This window comes from Pan paniscus, chromosome 2 (genome assembly GCF_029289425.2).
Source record: "Pan paniscus chromosome 2, NHGRI_mPanPan1-v2.0_pri, whole genome shotgun sequence".
Classification (NCBI taxonomy): Eukaryota; Metazoa; Chordata; class Mammalia; order Primates; family Hominidae; genus Pan; species Pan paniscus.
Genome location: NC_085926.1, coordinates 13575265 through 13591785, shown reverse-complemented (window position 1 = coordinate 13591785; position 16521 = coordinate 13575265). Strand labels below are relative to the sequence as shown.

Sequence of the window (16521 nt, the reverse complement as noted above, 5' to 3'; positions counted from 1 at the left end):
TAACTGATACTCTATTCTTGCATCTCTCAGTGTTGAACACTTCCCACTAATGAAGGCCCACCGCATACTTAACACTTAGTTTGCATTATCTCTGATCCCCACAACCACCCAAAAAGACATAGATTATTATCCTCATTTTATAGATAGAAAAGCTGAGGCTCAGAAAAGAGAACTGGCCGGGCATGGTGGCTCATGCCTGTAATCCCAGCACTTTGGGAGGCCGAGGTGGGTGGATCACGAGGTCAGGAGATCGAGACCATTCTGGCTAATACGGTGAAACCCCGTCTCTACTAAAAATACAAAAAAATCAGCTGGGCATGGTGGCGGGCACCTGTAGTCCCACCTACTTGGGAGGCTGAGGCAGGAGAATGGCATGAACCTGGGAGGCGGAGCTTGCAGTGAGCTGAGATGGCGTCACTGCACTCCAGCCTAGGCGACAGAGCGAGACTCCGTCAAGAAAGAAAGACAGACAGACAGAGAGACGGACAGACAGACAGAAAGAAAAAGAAAGAAAGAAAGAAAGAAAGGAAAATAAAAGAAAAGAAAAGGCAAATAAAAGAAAAAAGAAAAGAAAAGAAAAGAGAACAGTCCAGGGTCAAACATAAAGACAGAAAAGGGGATACTAAACATTTCTAGACCCTGTCAACAGGATCCTCTCACTAATACTAGTTGTTTTAAGGAAAAAATTGACCCCAAGATGACCAAAATTGAAGTCAAAATCCTCTCCCAAATGCCAGAACCATCCAGCAGTCTGTCACCATCACCCAGGCTTGAGACCTTGGGCTTCTTCAATTCCTTCTCCCGCTCCTCAGTCAGGATGAGGTCCCTTCTGGAAGGTTTCCTGAAACTGTGCCACTGTCGTAGTTTGCCCTCACCTCTGCTGGAGACAGCCAGCTATCCATCCCAATGTCTGTTTCCCTTTTTTCTCATGTTCATTGGGGCACCTGACCTCCCAGAATAAAGACACTACATTCCCTAGTCTTCCTTGCAGCTAGATGTAGCCAGGAGATGAAGCTCCAGCCAATGAAATCTAAGCAGAACTACAGTCTGCCCTCAAAAAAGGGAGCTCTTCTGCTGCTCATGTTCACAGCAGCATTACTATTCGCAATAGCCAAAAGGTGGAAGCAACCCAAGTGTCCATCGATGAATGGACAGATACAGAAAATGTGGTCTGTCCACACAATGGAATATTATTGCACCTCAGAAAGGAAGGAAACACTTACATTTGCTACACATGGCATGGATGAACCTTGAAGACATTATGCCAAGTGAAATAAGCCAGACACAAAAGATCAAACACTGTATAATTCCACTTACATGAGTTCCCTAGAGAAGTCAAACCCACAGAGACAGAAAGCGGAATGGTGGTTACCAGGAGCTACAGGGAGAGGGAATGGGAGTTAGTGTTTAATGGGAACAGTTTCAGCTTGAGAAGATAAGAAAGTTCCTTGGGTGCTTGGTGGTGACGGCTGGGCAACCGTGTGAATGTGCTTCATGCCACTGAGCTGTGCGCTTACAAATGGTTCAGACGATCAATTTTACATCATGTGTATTTCACCATGATCAAAACTAATTTCAGCTGGACGCAGTGGCTCATGCCTGTAATCCCAGCACTTTGGGAGGCCAAGGTGGGTGGATCATTTGAGGTCAGGAGTTCGAGACCAACCTGGCCAATGTGGTGAAACCCCATCTCTAGTAAAAATACAAAACCAAGCATAGTGGCGTATGCCTATAATCCCAGCTACTCGGGAGGCTGAGGCAGGAGAATTGCTTGAACCCGGGAGGTGGAGTTGCAGTGAGCCGAGATCGTACCACTGCACTCCAGCCTGGGTGACAGAGATTCTGTCTCAAAATAATAATAATAATAATTTAAAACAAGGGGGCTCTCCTGCCCCTTTCTGGAGTTCATCCTGGACCAAGAGGTGGCAAATGAGAGCTGGCAGGGCAAGACCACTATGCCTGTGTCCCATTCCTGATGACCATGGAGCCTGTCACTCCTCTAACTCAGCCCCGCCTTCCTCCAGCCTGCAGCATATGAGAGAAAAACCAGTGTTCCAGGAAGTTTTCCATTACTTGTAGCCAAACTGACACCCTGTCCCCCAGTGGCCACCATGAGCTCTAGTAGACAAACTGATCTCCTGCTGCAAATCCCTCCCACGGCTTTACAGACACTCTGCTTGAAGCCCAAAGCTCTCAGCACTTACTGTCCTTTATGGTCCAGCCTGAGGACTCCCGGTGGCCTGTCTCTACTGCTGCCAGACCACTGGACCACACACCCCATTTCCCAACGTGCTCGCCTGTGTGTTAGTTCACACTGTTCTCTGCACCACTGCTGCCTGGTGGGGTTTTACCCCATCCCAATCCCACCTCCCATGTGAGAGAAACACCCTCAATAACTGGTCCCCACAACTGCCAGAAGAGACCCTCAAACTCTCCATGGGGTCCACCTCACCCACAGTCAAACCACAGTCCTTCCGATGATGGCCAGGAGCCCTGTCATCTCTCTGGGCTCAGCTCCACCTGCCCCCTGTCACTCGATGCACTCCAGCCACACAGCCTAGACATGCCAAGCAGGCTCTGACCCCAGGGCCTTTGCACGTGCTGCACTCTGCCTGAAAGCATTTCACAGACGTCCCCCACCCCGGGCATTGCACAAATGTCCCCTCCTCAGTGAGGCTGTCCCTGGCCACTGTCAGCTGATACTGCAGTCCCTCCCCAGCCCTGACACTACTTATCCCGCCTCTCCTTAAGTTTTTCTCCTTAGCACAATCGCCTGCAACCACGCCAGGTGCTAACATATTCATCGTGACCTTCCTCTGTCTTCCTGGCCAGAAAGAAATCCCTGGGAGGGCGGGAATTGCCATCTGTGTTACTCATTGCTACATCCCTGATGCCCAGGGCACACAGTGGTGCTCTACAAATATTCTGTGAATTAATTGGTCAATATAATAACTGATGATGTTTCCTGCGCAGATTGAGAGTCTTTCCACCCCAGGCGTGAGGGTCACTCCCAGGAGGAGCCCCAAGGACAGCCTAACTTCTTGGCCCACGAGGACCTTCAGGCCCAGGCCAGCCTCCCGCCCCGCCCCACCCCACCCTGCCTTGAAGGCCACAGGTCAGGCTTGCCTTGTACAGGGAGATGCCGCAGCTGTCGTTGTCCTCAGCCCCACAGGTCTCACCCTCCTTGGCTCCCAGGACGCCAGCCATGCAGCTCTTCTCCTGCAAGTAGGAGACACAGCAGTGCCTCTGGGCTGTCCTGAAACAGAGGGGGTAACTTAGCCCCCAATCGCCCACCTCATCCTCCCAGAGTGGAAAGTGAGTGAGGCTCAGAGGAGGGAAGCTCTGCCCAAGGTCCACAGCAAGGGAGCCGGTGCAGGTGGCAGAGCTGGCACAACCTCCACTGGGTTGCATGGGTTTCATTTCTTGGCTTAACCATGAAGATGCAGGCCTGGGTCCCACTAGACTCGGAGATGTGTGTTCATGACCTCTGAGAGAGAGGGGTTGGCATCAGAGTCCCCACCCCCACAACGGTCGGGGAGGACAGAGAGACCTAATCCCAGAAAAGGCTGGCAGGTCAGCCTGGAGGAGCACAGCCTCCGGGTCCCTGGTCACTGCCTGCCAGTCACTGTTGGGCTGCCTGGGGCAGAGGTGGCTGACAAATCAGCTGCAGAGACCAGAGCCAGGACAGGGCCGCGGGGATTACGGGGGACAGGGCTCAGCACCCCCTGAAGTGGGACACGTCCACAAGACGGATGCAAGCATGCACTAGGACCGCTTAGCCCCAAACTCCAGGGGTCCCAGTGCTGCATGCTCTAACTCCTAAGTTGCCCCATATTGGTAGAATGGCTGAAGGGAAAGACAAGGTTAGAACATAAATTTTTTTTATAGGAAGCAGAGTGGTCTGGACATTGGGAAACATGGGGTCTAATCCCAGCCATGCTGCCAGTGAGCTGTGTAGTTTTGAGTGAATCACACTGCCTCTCTGAACTTAATCTTTCTTATTTGGAAAAATGAGTAGGTTAGACGGGGTCCCTGGAAAAAAACAAAGCATGAGCAGCTGACCAAGAGCTCTCCTGGGCCTGGAAAAGGGAAGGCATGGGGATAAAGGATTGCTTTGCTGTGGTATCAAAGTCAGAAGAAACAACCAGCACAGCAGCAAGGGAGCACAGTGAGAGGCCAGCCTCCTGAAGACCCAAGGGTAGCAAAGCAGAGAAAGGAAGAGGGCAGAGGAGAGAAAGCCCGAGTGGCATGAGTGTGGCAGCAACTGCAGAATGTGGTGAGGGGAGCACCCGACTATTCCTAGGGGACAGCACTCCTTTAAAACTTGTTTCAAATTGTACATTCCTCGGATCTTGCTCACTAGGCCAGCTACCAATTTATGTGGCTGGTTTGTTCCTAGGACCAGTCTTGGACTTTCCACCCCTGGAGAAAGCCTGGCCAGATGGCGCACGGCAGCCACACCCAATCACCCTCATGCCCCAGAGGCATGTGAAGGTGCACTCTCTCTGGGCTGCCTGGAGCCTGGGGTCCTAGGCAAGCAGGGTTCTGAAGAAGGCAAATGGGCAGCTCCGCCTGCTCCAGGGAGCCCACCCTACCTGCAGACGTTGTCCTCAGTGCCACTCTCAGGGATCTCCAGGCACTCGTCATTGTCGATGGCCCACTGCTGTCCGGCTGCACAGCAAGTCTCGATCAGGTCCTTGGTGGAGCCTGTGGATAGCAACATGAGGCAGAGTCACCATTCATAAGTCACCAAGTCCAGCAGATATGCAGGGGCCTGTCCAGGTCTCCTTTACTGGGCAGGCAAACTCATCCACCCCTGCTGCTGTGCATGCTGGTCGCTAACAGCTCACAACACAACTGTCTTTGGTGAACTGTCTGCGAGGTGGAGTCCTCCCTATGGGGGCTGGGAGGAGCCCAGCCAATAACAGGCTAACATGGGGCTAGAGCTCAGCCCCCACTCTCAAAGCAGCCAGTTCTATGGGGGCCACTCACACTCTAGAGCTCCCACAGGGTCAGACCTCACGTGGGCCACAGCTTTGTCCACCTCTCATCCCTCACTCCTCAGAGTTTCTCCTGAGAGGTCTCCCCAAATGAACCAACACATGCACAAGACCCCCCAACTCAGGCTCTGCTTCTAAGGAACCCAACCTAAGATGCTAAGACAGGACAAGAGATACGAAAACAGCAGCAGTGGCAGCAAGGGAAGTTTAAGTTCATCCAGGAAATTCACGGAAGTTTTATGTTGAATACACACTTGACCCCTGGAACAACACAGCAGTTTCTTCCACCTCTGCAACCCCTAAGACAGCAAGACCAGCCCCTCCTCCTCCTCCTGAGCCTACTCAGCCTGAAGACAGTGAGGATGAAGACCTTTATGATGGTCCACTTCCACTGTATGAATAGTAAACATATTTTCTCTTATGATTTTCTTAATAACATTTTTTTTTCTCAAGCTTACTTTAAGAATACAGAATATAGGCTGGGTGCGGTGGCTCATGCCTGTTATCCCAGCACTTTGAGAGGCTGAGGCGGGCAGATCACGAGGTCAGGAGTTCAAGACCAGCCTGGCCAACAGGGTGAAACCCTGTCTCTACTAAAAATACAAAAATTAGCCAGGCACGGTGGCAGGCACCTGTAATCCCAGCTACTCAGGAGGCTGAGGCAGGAGAATTGCTTGAACCCGGGAGGCAGAGGTTGTAGTGAGCCGAGATTGTGCCACTGCACTCCAGCCTGGGTGACAGAGCAAGACTCCGTCCCGGGGAAAAAACAAACAAACAAACAACAACAAGAAAAGAATACAGAATATAGTCAGCCGGGCACGGTGGCTCATGCCTGTAATCCCAGCACTTTGGGAGGCCTAGGCAGGAGGATCACCTGAGTTCAGGAGTCTGAGACCAGCCTGACCAACATGGAGAAACTCCGTCTCTACTAAAAATACAAAAAATCAGCCAGGCATGGTGGCGCATGCCTGTAAACCCAGCTACTCGGGAGGCTGAGGCAGGAGAATCACTGGAACCTGGGAGGCGGAGGTTGTGGTGAGCCGAGATCACTCCATTGCACTTCAGCCTGGGCAATAAGAGTGAAACTCCATCTCAAAAAAAAAAATACAGTATATAATATATATAACATATAAAATATGTGTTAATTGACTATTTGTGCTATCAGTAAGGCTTCCTGTCAACAGTCAGCTATTAGTTAAGTTTTTGAGGAGTCAAAAGTTACATGTGGATTCTTGACTGTTAGTCGGGTCAGCACCCCTCACTCCTGAGTTGTTCAAGGTTCAACTGTATTTGTGACTGGGGAGGCTGGAAGGAGTCAAGGGTAGGGGAGAATGTCTTAAAACTCAAAGGCACAGGCTATAGGTTACAAAAATTAATGAATTTGATTACCTCAAAATTCCAATATGTATAACAAAGAACTCCATGTACACATATAATAGACTGCTGACATATTAAGAAATGTTTCTGGAATGTCCAAAACTGACAAGGAATTGCCATCTACAAAACATAATAAACTCCTGAAAATTAACAAGAGAAAAAAGAACTCCAAAGTAAAATACTCCTTAGGCCAGATGTGGTGGTTCACGCCTGTATCCCAGCATTTTGGGAGGCTAAGGTGGGTTCATCACTTGAGCTCAGGAGTTCGAGACCAGCCTGGACAACATGGCGAAACTCCAACTCCACAAAAAGTTAGCCCAGCTACTCGGGAAGCTGGGGTGGGAGGATTGCTTGAGCCCAGGGATGGGGAGGGGGGTTGGAGGTTGCAGTGAGCTGAGATGGAGCCACTGCACTCCAGCCTGGGTGACAGAATGAGACTCTGTCTCAAAAAATAATAATAAAATATCCATTAAACTAGAAATATGAGTAAGAGTGAGAAATGCCACACAGAGGTGGGGACCCCCTTTTCTCCCTTAGTGCTGTATTCCTCTACACTGCTGCATGTCCGTGTGTCTGGGGTGGGAGTGGAGACTGCGGCCAGCTGGAGAGATGTGGCACCACTTATACAGTTAAGCACACGCAACATCAAGGACCCAGATGCTCTTCTCCTGGTGTCTGTGCCAGGGAAGTCCTCATGACAGCCCGTAACACAACCAGTACAAGGATGCCCATGTCAAGTGTTATTTGTGTAAGGGGGTTGCAGACAGCCTGGGTGTCCGTCACTGGGGGGGAAGATGAGGAAAATCTGGGGCCATGCTACATGCAGGAGCTGTCAGAAACAACAGACTGGATACACACACAGCAGCGTGAACTGGACACACAGACACACAGAAGTGTGGAGGAACACAGCACTAAGGAAGAAAAGGAAGAAGCCAAATCAGTTCTACTATACAAATTTAAACTATCACACATAAAATAACAATGCATACTTTGCAAGAACACATGACAGCAAAAAACACACTGATGAGATGAAACTGTCAGCTATGCAGATGGAGGTGGTGGATGGGAATGGAGAAAGAAGATGAAAGGAAATAAAATATTAATAAATAAATAAAACAAGAGCCTTGCAAAGAGGATAATAAGAGCCATGCCAAGAAATGAGACGTGTAATTAACCCAAGCGTTTGCCCCGGAGGTCTAAAGTGACATTCCTAAGTCAAGTTTATACAGAATGCCTAGACATTCGTGCTGAGGGCAACAAGTAACAGATGAGTGCCTCTGAGCCTGATGGGCCTGGGTCCACATCTCAGCGTTACCACTGACAGCCGCTTCTCCTCCCTACAGACTCAGTGTCCTTCTCTGTATGAGGACTGAATGGCTGTGTAGGTGCTAAGGCCCACAAAGCCCTCTAAATGTCCTGAGCAGTTCACGTAAGGGCACAGGGCTGAGGGATAGATGCCGTGAAGGATGGCACCTGCACACTCCAGCCGGAGCAAGAGCTCACTGAGGGTCATCGGCTGCGTCGCCTTAGCAGGCACGGCAAGTTACCAAGCTTTCCTAAGTTTTCATTCCTTTTCTGTAAAACAGGGAAAACAGCTTCCATCACAACCTGTTACTGTTCTGCTCTGAGGCACCGAGAGGAATGAGAACTGGTGTCTACCAGAAGCACATAGCAAACATCATACTCAATGGGGGAACATTAGACACATCCCTCGCTGAATTATTAAATATTACAAAAATAATGCCCACGGGCCATGCTACTATATAGCATTGTCCTGGAGATACTAGCAAATGCAGTAAAACAAGAAAAAAGGAGGCCGGCTCAGAAATAATACCACACATCTACAACCATCTGATCTTTGACAAACCTGACAAAAACAAGAAATGGGAAAACGATTCCCTATTTAATAAACGGTGCTGGGAAAACTGGCTAGCCATATGTAGAAAGCTGAAACTGGATCCCTTCCTTACACCTTATACAAAAATTAATTCAAGATGGATTAAAGACTTAAATGTTAGACCTAAAACCATAAAAACCCTAGAAGAAAACCTAGGCAATACCATTCAGGACATAGGCATGGGCAAGGACTTCATGTCTAAAACACCAAAAGCAAGGGTAACAAAAGCCAAAATTGACAAATGGGATCTAATTAAACTAAAGAGCTTCTGCACAGCAAAAGAAACTACCATCAGAGTGAACAGGCAACCTACAGAATGGGAGAAAATTTTTGCAATCTACCCATCTGACAAAGGGCTAATATCCAGAATCTACAAAGAACTTAAACAAATTTACAAGAAAAAATCAAACAACCCCATCAAAAAGTGGGCGAAGGATATGAACAGACACTTCTCAAAAGAAGACATTTATGCAGCCAACAGACACATGAAAAAATGCTCATCATCACTGGCCATCAGAGAATGCAAATCAAAACCACAATGAGATACCATCTCACACCAGTTAGAATGGTAATCATTAAAAAGTCAGGAAACAACAGGTGCTGGAGAGGATGTGGAGAAATAGGAACGCTTTTACACTGTTGGTGGGACTGTAAACTAGTTCAACCATTGTGGAAGACAGTATGGCGATTCCTCAGGGATCTAGAACTAGAAATACCATTTGACCCAGCCATCCCATTACTGGGTATATACCCAAAGGATTATAAATCATGCTGCTATAAAGACACATGCACACATATATTTATTGCAGCACTATTCACAATAGCAAAGACTTGGAACCAACCCAAACGTCCATCAATGATAGACTGGATTAAGAAAATGTGGCACATATACACCAGGGACTACTATGCAGCCATAAAAAAGGACGAGTTCATGTCCTTTGTAGGGACATGGATGAAGCTGGAAACCATCATTCTGAGCAAATTATTGCAAGGACAGAAAACCAACACTGCATGTTCTCACTCATAGGTGGGAATTGAACAATGAGCACACTTGGACACAGGATGGGGAACATCACACACTGGGGCCTGTCGTGGGGTGGGGGGAGGGGGGAAGGATAGCATTAGGAGAAATACCTAATGTAAATGACGAGTTAACAGGTGCAGCACACCTGTTACATGTAACATGGCACATGTATACATATGTAACAAACCTGCACATTATGCACATGTACCCTAGAACTTAAAGTATAATTAAAAAAAAAAAAACTTAAAAAAAAGAAAGAAAAAAAGGAGGCCAGGCGTAGTGGCTCACACCTGTAATGCCAGCACTTTGAGAGGCTGAGGAATGCGGATCACGAGGTCAGGAGTTCAAGACCAGCCTAGCCAACACAATGAAACCTCGTCTCTGCTAAAAATACAAAAAAATTAGCCAGGCTTGGTGGCGTGCACCTGTAATCCCAGCTACTCGGGAGGCTGAGGGACAAAAATTGCTTGAACCCAGGAGGCGGAGGTTGCAGTGAGCCAAGATCGCACCACTGCACTCCAGCCTGGGCGACAGAGCAAGACTCGTCTTGGGAAAAAAAAAAGAAAGAAAGAAAGAAAAAAGGGCCAAAGAAATAATAGAAAGAAGAAACAACAGTCGTTATTGGCAGATGTTATGGTTTCATCTTCCTAGACAATCCAAGAGACTCAAAACTCACAAAGTATTAGAATTAATACAATTAACAATAATGACTATAATACAATAGCCAAAACAAAAAAAACACACTCAAATTAGTGGCTTTCCTATACCCCCATAACAATTAAATAGAAAAGTTAATAGGAAAAAATTCCCATTCAAAAGAGAAACAAACCTAGAAATAAATCTACAGTGAACATGCTTGATTCACATGAAGACGAAAATTTGATTGTCTAATGGGTATAACATACACTTTATTCAAAATACATACCATGTATCTAATATGTACCTTAAAGATGTCAATTCTCCTCTACTTACTCTACAACTTCAATGCGATTCCAACCAAAGCAAAGTGTAACTGTCACAGAATTTGTCGTGTTAATTCTAAAATTCATCCAAAAAATGAAATGCTTAAGAATACCCGAGAACATTTCTGAAAAATAAGAACAGAGAAGGTAGACTTTCTCTAACGGTATCAGAATACACTTCAAAGTTCTAATAATTAAAACAAGAAGACAAGGCGCTCAATGGAAGAGAAAAGACTTCAGAAACAGACCTATGTGCATACGGGAATTGAATACATGATGAAGGTGGCATTCAAACTTTGCAGGGAAAGAATTTATGATGCTGGGACCCACATCACACCATACACGAAAGTAACTTCCAAATCTATAAAGGCAGGATTAGAATAAAATTTACAAAGATAATTTTAGAAAAAAGAGAATCTTCTTCAGAAACAAAATCCATAGCCTGTAATCCCAGAACTCTGGGAGGCTGAAGCAGGAGGATCACTTGAGGCCAGTAGTTTGAGACCAGCCTGAGAAACATAGTGTGACTGTCTCTTAAAAAGAAAAAATTTAACCAGGCATGGTGGTACATGCCTGCATTTCCAGCTATTCAGGAGCCTGAGGGGAAGGGATTGCTTGAGCCCAGGAGATGGAGGCTTCAGTGAGCCATGCTTGTGCCACTGCACTTCAACTTGGGTGACAAAGACCTTGTCTCAAAGAAACAAATAAATAACCCTCTCACAGCAGTCAGCACTGTGAGATCCTCTTGTGGATGAGTTTACTTTCTCAGTCCTCTGTTTCCTCCTTTGCAATGTCAGCTCCCAGAGGGTAGGTCTCTTATCTATCTTCCTCATAGCCATATCTCAGCCCCCTGGCACATGGTGGGTGTTCAATGAGTATTTGCTGAATGAATCTAGGAGACCCTGGGCAACTGAGAGGCGCTGTGTCGGAGGCCGGGATCAGTGCTCACCATCTGAATGGAACATGGCTCCGACATGTCTGTCCCAGGACTCAGGAGCACTAGGTGCCAGGCAGAGTCCTGCCTCCACCTCCCAGGATGCCAGAGTCCTGACTTCAGTCTCTGTGGCCACTGAGAGTGACGCCACCATTCAATGTCTCGTCCCCTCTTGTTATACTCTGGGCATGTGGGAGACTCTCCTTATTTGAATACTTCTGGTGACAGGAGACGACTCTGCCCAGGCGGTTTATCCTCTCTTCTGCACAGCTCAGACTCACAACATTTTTCTACAGGACCGAATCCTTCCTCCCTAAACCTCTTCCAAGATTGCCTTACAGAGATTATAGTCCCTGGCTCTTAGCCAGATGACATCAGTGGGATGCCCAATGAGGATAACAGTAACAGCTGAAATACAGCAGTGCTAGCAACCAGCCAGGCAGGGTCCCAGCACAGGAACCTCACAGTTACTAAGAGTGAGAACTGTCAGCATTCCTATTTCACAGATGAGCTGGGGAGTTAGAAATCCCGAGCAGAGTGACTACCCTTAACAAAAATGCACGGTAGTCAGGTGATGGACACCCTCAACACCCTGATGTGATCACTGTGAATCACACACACGTCACAGAATTTCACATGTACCTGCCCCATAAATGTGTACAAATGGCCAGGTGCAGTGGCTCACGCCTGTAATCCCAGCACTTTGGGAGGCCGAGGTGGGCAGATCACCTGAGGTCAGGAGTTTGAGACCAACCTGGCCAGCATGGCGAAAACCCATCTCTACTAAAAGTACAAAAATTAGCTGGGCATGGTGGTGGGCACCTGTAATCCCAGCTACTCGGGAGGCTGAGGCAGGAGAATCACTTGAACCCGTGAGGCGGAGGTTGCAGTGAGCCGAGATGGCGCCACTGCACTCCAGCCTGGGTGACAAGAGCAAGACTCCGTCTCAAAAAAAAAAAAAGTGTACAAAATTAAAAAAGAAGTCGCAAGCTTCAATTTCCCCTCTTACTCTCCCTTCTCCAGGCCTGAGCATCCCCATGTCTGTTGCACAGGTGACCTAATGCAGCCGATCCTGAAGGTCGTCTCTGGGACTCTAACCATCACCAGCTCGAGAGGTGGCTCTGCTTTCGTGGGTGTTGAATGGCGCTCTCTGCCTGCTCCTCCTTGATCAGGTGCCAGGTTTCCCCCCATTCTCTCCTGGCCACCTTCCTTCTCAAACAAAGCTCAGGAGCTGTGACCCTTATGCTGGGAGGGCCACCCAGTTGCAGCAGGAGGGGAAATTGTGCAGGTGCCATGAGTAGCATTGCCAGGTGCCATCCAAAATGTGGGAGGCAGAGCCAGGCAAAGCCCAGCACGATGAGTGAGTACCCTCATCTCATGTCCAGAGGCCCCCGCCCTCCACCCTGATTCTCCAAGGCTCCGCCCAGCAGCCACCTCCTCTCCTCTAGGTCTCCTTCTGAGACCACCTCTCACAGGTCCCCTAGCCCCTGCCTGGCGCTCTCTCTCTCTCGCTCTCTCTCTCTCTCTCTCTCTCTCTGTCGTGTTTTTTAACTTCCTGAGCACCAGACTTTTGGAGTCTCAGCACTGGGGCTTCTTCTCTTCTCCAACACACCCTGGCCTGGCTGATCTCATCTCTAAGCTTCCGATGCCACCTTCCTCTTGCCCCCGCCCCCCATGTCACATGCACATGCCCACAGCTGGCCAAGAAACCACCCCAGATGTCTCCCTGGCACTTCCCCAGCTGGAATTTGCTCAGCTCCGGATTTTCCCAAGCCACCCCCTCCCTGGGTCTTCCTGTGTCAACAAAGGCCCTACCATCCTCAGGTCGCTCCCAGGCCAATCCCCCATCTCCCGCCTCCCTCCAGTCTATCACTCACAGGGCCACCTCCAAAGGCATCTCAGTCCACCAGCCACCCCCTCCTCCACCACCCCCTCCTGCCCTCCTTGCTTCCACTTCTGTCACCCTCCAGCCCATCACCCACAGGGCTATAGAATGACTGTCCACAAATACAAATCAGATTGGATCACTCCTGCGCCTATGGCCCCCCGTGGTCTCCACTTTCCTTACAAAGTCCTACACGGTGGGGTCCTGCCCACTTCCCCTCCTGACCTCCTTTCTCTGACTCACTCTCCCACTCACTCTCTCTACTCAGGAGCTCCTCAGACTCAGTCCTGCCCCAAGGCCTTGGCATTTGCAATGCTGCCTGCCTGGAATCTTCCACCTCTCCCTGTGCCATCTGCTGCCCCCACTCTCTATGGGACAGGCTCCTTCTCTTTCTGGGGGTCTCTCCTCCTCAGAGAGGGTCTCCCTAACTTCCATATCTAAACTAACTCCTACTCAACCCTCATCACATCATCTTACCTGGTCGTCCTCACAATGCCCTGGCCTTCCACATCCCTGAGTCATCTTGGGGAGCCTTGGGGCTCCACAGATCCCACAGAAAAGCCACTGCCCCACAGGATAAAGTGCCTCTCTCTGGAGTGAGACTCAGGGCCTTCACAGCACAGCCCAGACTCAGCTCCCAGCCACATACACCTTCTCTTGTTCTACGCCTTTGCACACGCTGTTCCATGCTAGGATGCCCTTCTTCTACCTTGGCCAACTGGCGAGTATCCAACTACCCATCCCTCATGAGCCAGTCCAAATGTGACTCCCTGCCTGTCTGTGCATCCAGCAGGCTCTGTCTAGCACCCAGGAAAAGCAGCTCCCTCCTCTGACTTCACTCATGTCCTTCGACCATGATGTCCCTGTCGGGTGGCAGGCTGTCCCAACCACCAGATTGGGAGGGTCTCATGGGCCAAGAATCAGCCTAATCATTTCAGGGTCTCCAGTGCCCAGCACACAGCACAGACCAGGTCCCTGGTAAAATCTGGGGCTGGATGAAATACTTCAGGCTCTTGGTGTATATCATCTCATGTAAAGCTCACATCAACAACAAGAGGTCGGTGGGATGATCTCCCTGCCCCAGAGGTGTAAAAAGAGGTTCTAAGAGTTTAAGAGAGGGAGCCCAGGGGCACAGCCTTAGGGAAATGACAAGGAAGAATGCAAACCCTTACTGGCCACCTCCCCTTACACCACTTCTATGTAGCAGATGCTACCAGGGTCACAAGATGAGCACAGGCATGTCCTTCCACCGCTGGAAGCACAGGTGTGTGGCTGGGCTACCACTCACTGGCTGGGGCACTTGGGTGAGTCACTCGGCTTCTGAGCCTCCATTTCCTTGCTTGTAAAATGGGCAAGTAACTCTCCCCACCCAAATTTCACAAGTGGGAACGTAAGACTCATTGCATGGCAAATAGCTGGTACTCAGTAAACACAGCCTCCTGTCTCCTGGCACATATAAGATGCTTGGTGACTACTTTCCAAGTTAATTAACAAAGGGGCAGACAAATCCATGGAAGGATTAGCAACCATCCCTTCAGCAGCAGAAGCTGGTGCAGCCTTCAGCCACGCCTACCCTGCCTCCTCTTTCCTCTGGCTTTTCGAGAATTCTCCATTTCTGTCCACTTTGCTGCTTTGCTGGAGCTCAGGCCGAGGGGGAGCAATGCCTTCCCCACCTGCCAGTTCTCAGCAGCACTGTGGAAAGAGAGACGCAGGTGCTCTCCCACTCTGACAGCCCAGCCTCAACTCAGAGATTCTCTCTGGCCTCCTGGGATTGGCAGTGACATGGCCCAGCAACATCCCAGTTTCAGAACACACTGCCACGGTTGACTTCACGGCATCAGGGCTCCGGGCCTGGCAGCAGGGTGAGCACAACCCTTGCCCAGCAGGAACCCCGCTGTTCCCACGCCGAGTGGCACAGAGCAGGTCCATTCTGGAAAACCACTCACTGTCCCCTGGTAAAGCAAAAGGCAACACACCCACGACCCTGAGTATTCCGGTGGTCTCCAGGTGGTTTCCAAGTGCCCACAAATGAGAGAAAGGGTCCATAGGCTGCAGTGTGACCACATGATGCCAGCCACCTCACTGCCACCACGTGCAATAACCCACAAGGAGCACACCAACACTGCACCAGGGAAAGAGGCAGGTCACAGAGGAATACTGCACACAGCCTTTCATGTGAGACTCAACAACAGAGAAGAATGAAGCAAGATTGTTCGGGGGTAAAATTATAAGGAAAAGGAGGGAACTCTTGCTGACTGCCATCAGGACGGTGGTAACTGGAGTGGGGTGTCAGGGGCGACCCTATGGTTTCTGTCCTGCTGCCCATGTGGACACTTCCTGAACTGCTCTCCTCCCAAACAAAGACAGTACTGAAAAAGGTAGTATGATCAGAAAACTCTAAGACTAAAGCCTAAAAGAGTCTTTTAAAAATAGATCCAGGCCAGATGCAGTGGCTCACGCCTATAATACCAGCATTTTGGGAGGCTGAAGCAGGAGGGTTGCCTGAGGCTAGGAGTTCAAGACCAGCCTGGGAAACATAGCCAGACTCCATCTCTACAAAAAATTTAAAAATTAGCCAGGCATGATGGTGTGTGCCTATAGTCCCAGCTACTTGAGAGGCTAAGGGAGGAGGATCACTTCAGCCCGGGAGGTCAAGGCTGCAGTGAGCTATGATCGTGCCACCGCACTTCAGCCTGGGCAACAGAGCAAGACCTTATCTAAAATAAATAAATAAATAAACAAATTTATTTTTTAAATTTAAATAATAAAAAACAAATTTATTTTTTAAATTTAAATAATAAATTTAAAAAATAAAATCAAGGTAAGTGAAACAAGCCAGATACACAAGGATAAAGACTATGATTCCACTTGTATGGGGTCCTTAGAGTAGTCAATCCATAGAGACAGAAAATGGAATGGTGGGTGCCAAGGGCTGGGAGTGGGGATATAGGGAGTTAGGGTTTAATGGAGACAGAGTTTCAGTTTGAGAAGATGAAAAATTTCTGGAGGTGGATGGTGGTGACAGCTGCACAACGAGGTGGATGTAATTTATGCCTTGGAAGAGCACAACTAAAAATGGAAAATGTCATGTTATGTGATTTAAAAAATAATAAAAATGCATTGCAGTGTAAAAAATTTGTGACCCTGCAATTCTCCTTGTAGGGATCTAATCTGCTGATAGATGAGATGCTCCCATGAAAACAAACAGGAGCATCACAGATTCTGATGCACCTGCATTTGTGACAGCAAAGATCCAGAAACAACCTAAATCCCATCTGCAGGGCAGTGATTAAATAACTGATGCTGACCAGCCTAGGTAACACAGTGAGCCTCCATCTCCCAACAAAATTTTAAAAATTAGCCAGGCATGGTGGCATGCACCTGTGGTCCCCACTACTTGGGAGGCTGAGGCAGGAGGATGCCTTGAGCCCAGGAGGTCTAG

At 48.8% G+C, this 16521-nt stretch overlaps 1 protein-coding gene across 2 annotated transcripts in view; it reads right to left on the bottom strand.

Moving 5' to 3' along the window:
* The window catches only part of FBLN2 (fibulin 2), an 88577-nt gene that overhangs the window by 25682 nt on the left and 46374 nt on the right, over positions 1-16521 (bottom strand). For both annotated transcript variants that reach the window (XM_003826237.5, XM_003826238.5), the window contains exons 3-4: positions 4596-4707; positions 3127-3256 (exon numbers count right to left, since the gene is read on the bottom strand). In XM_003826237.5, the coding sequence (XP_003826285.3) occupies positions 3127-3256; positions 4596-4707 (242 nt within the window). The remainder of the gene's footprint in view (positions 1-3126; positions 3257-4595; positions 4708-16521) is intronic.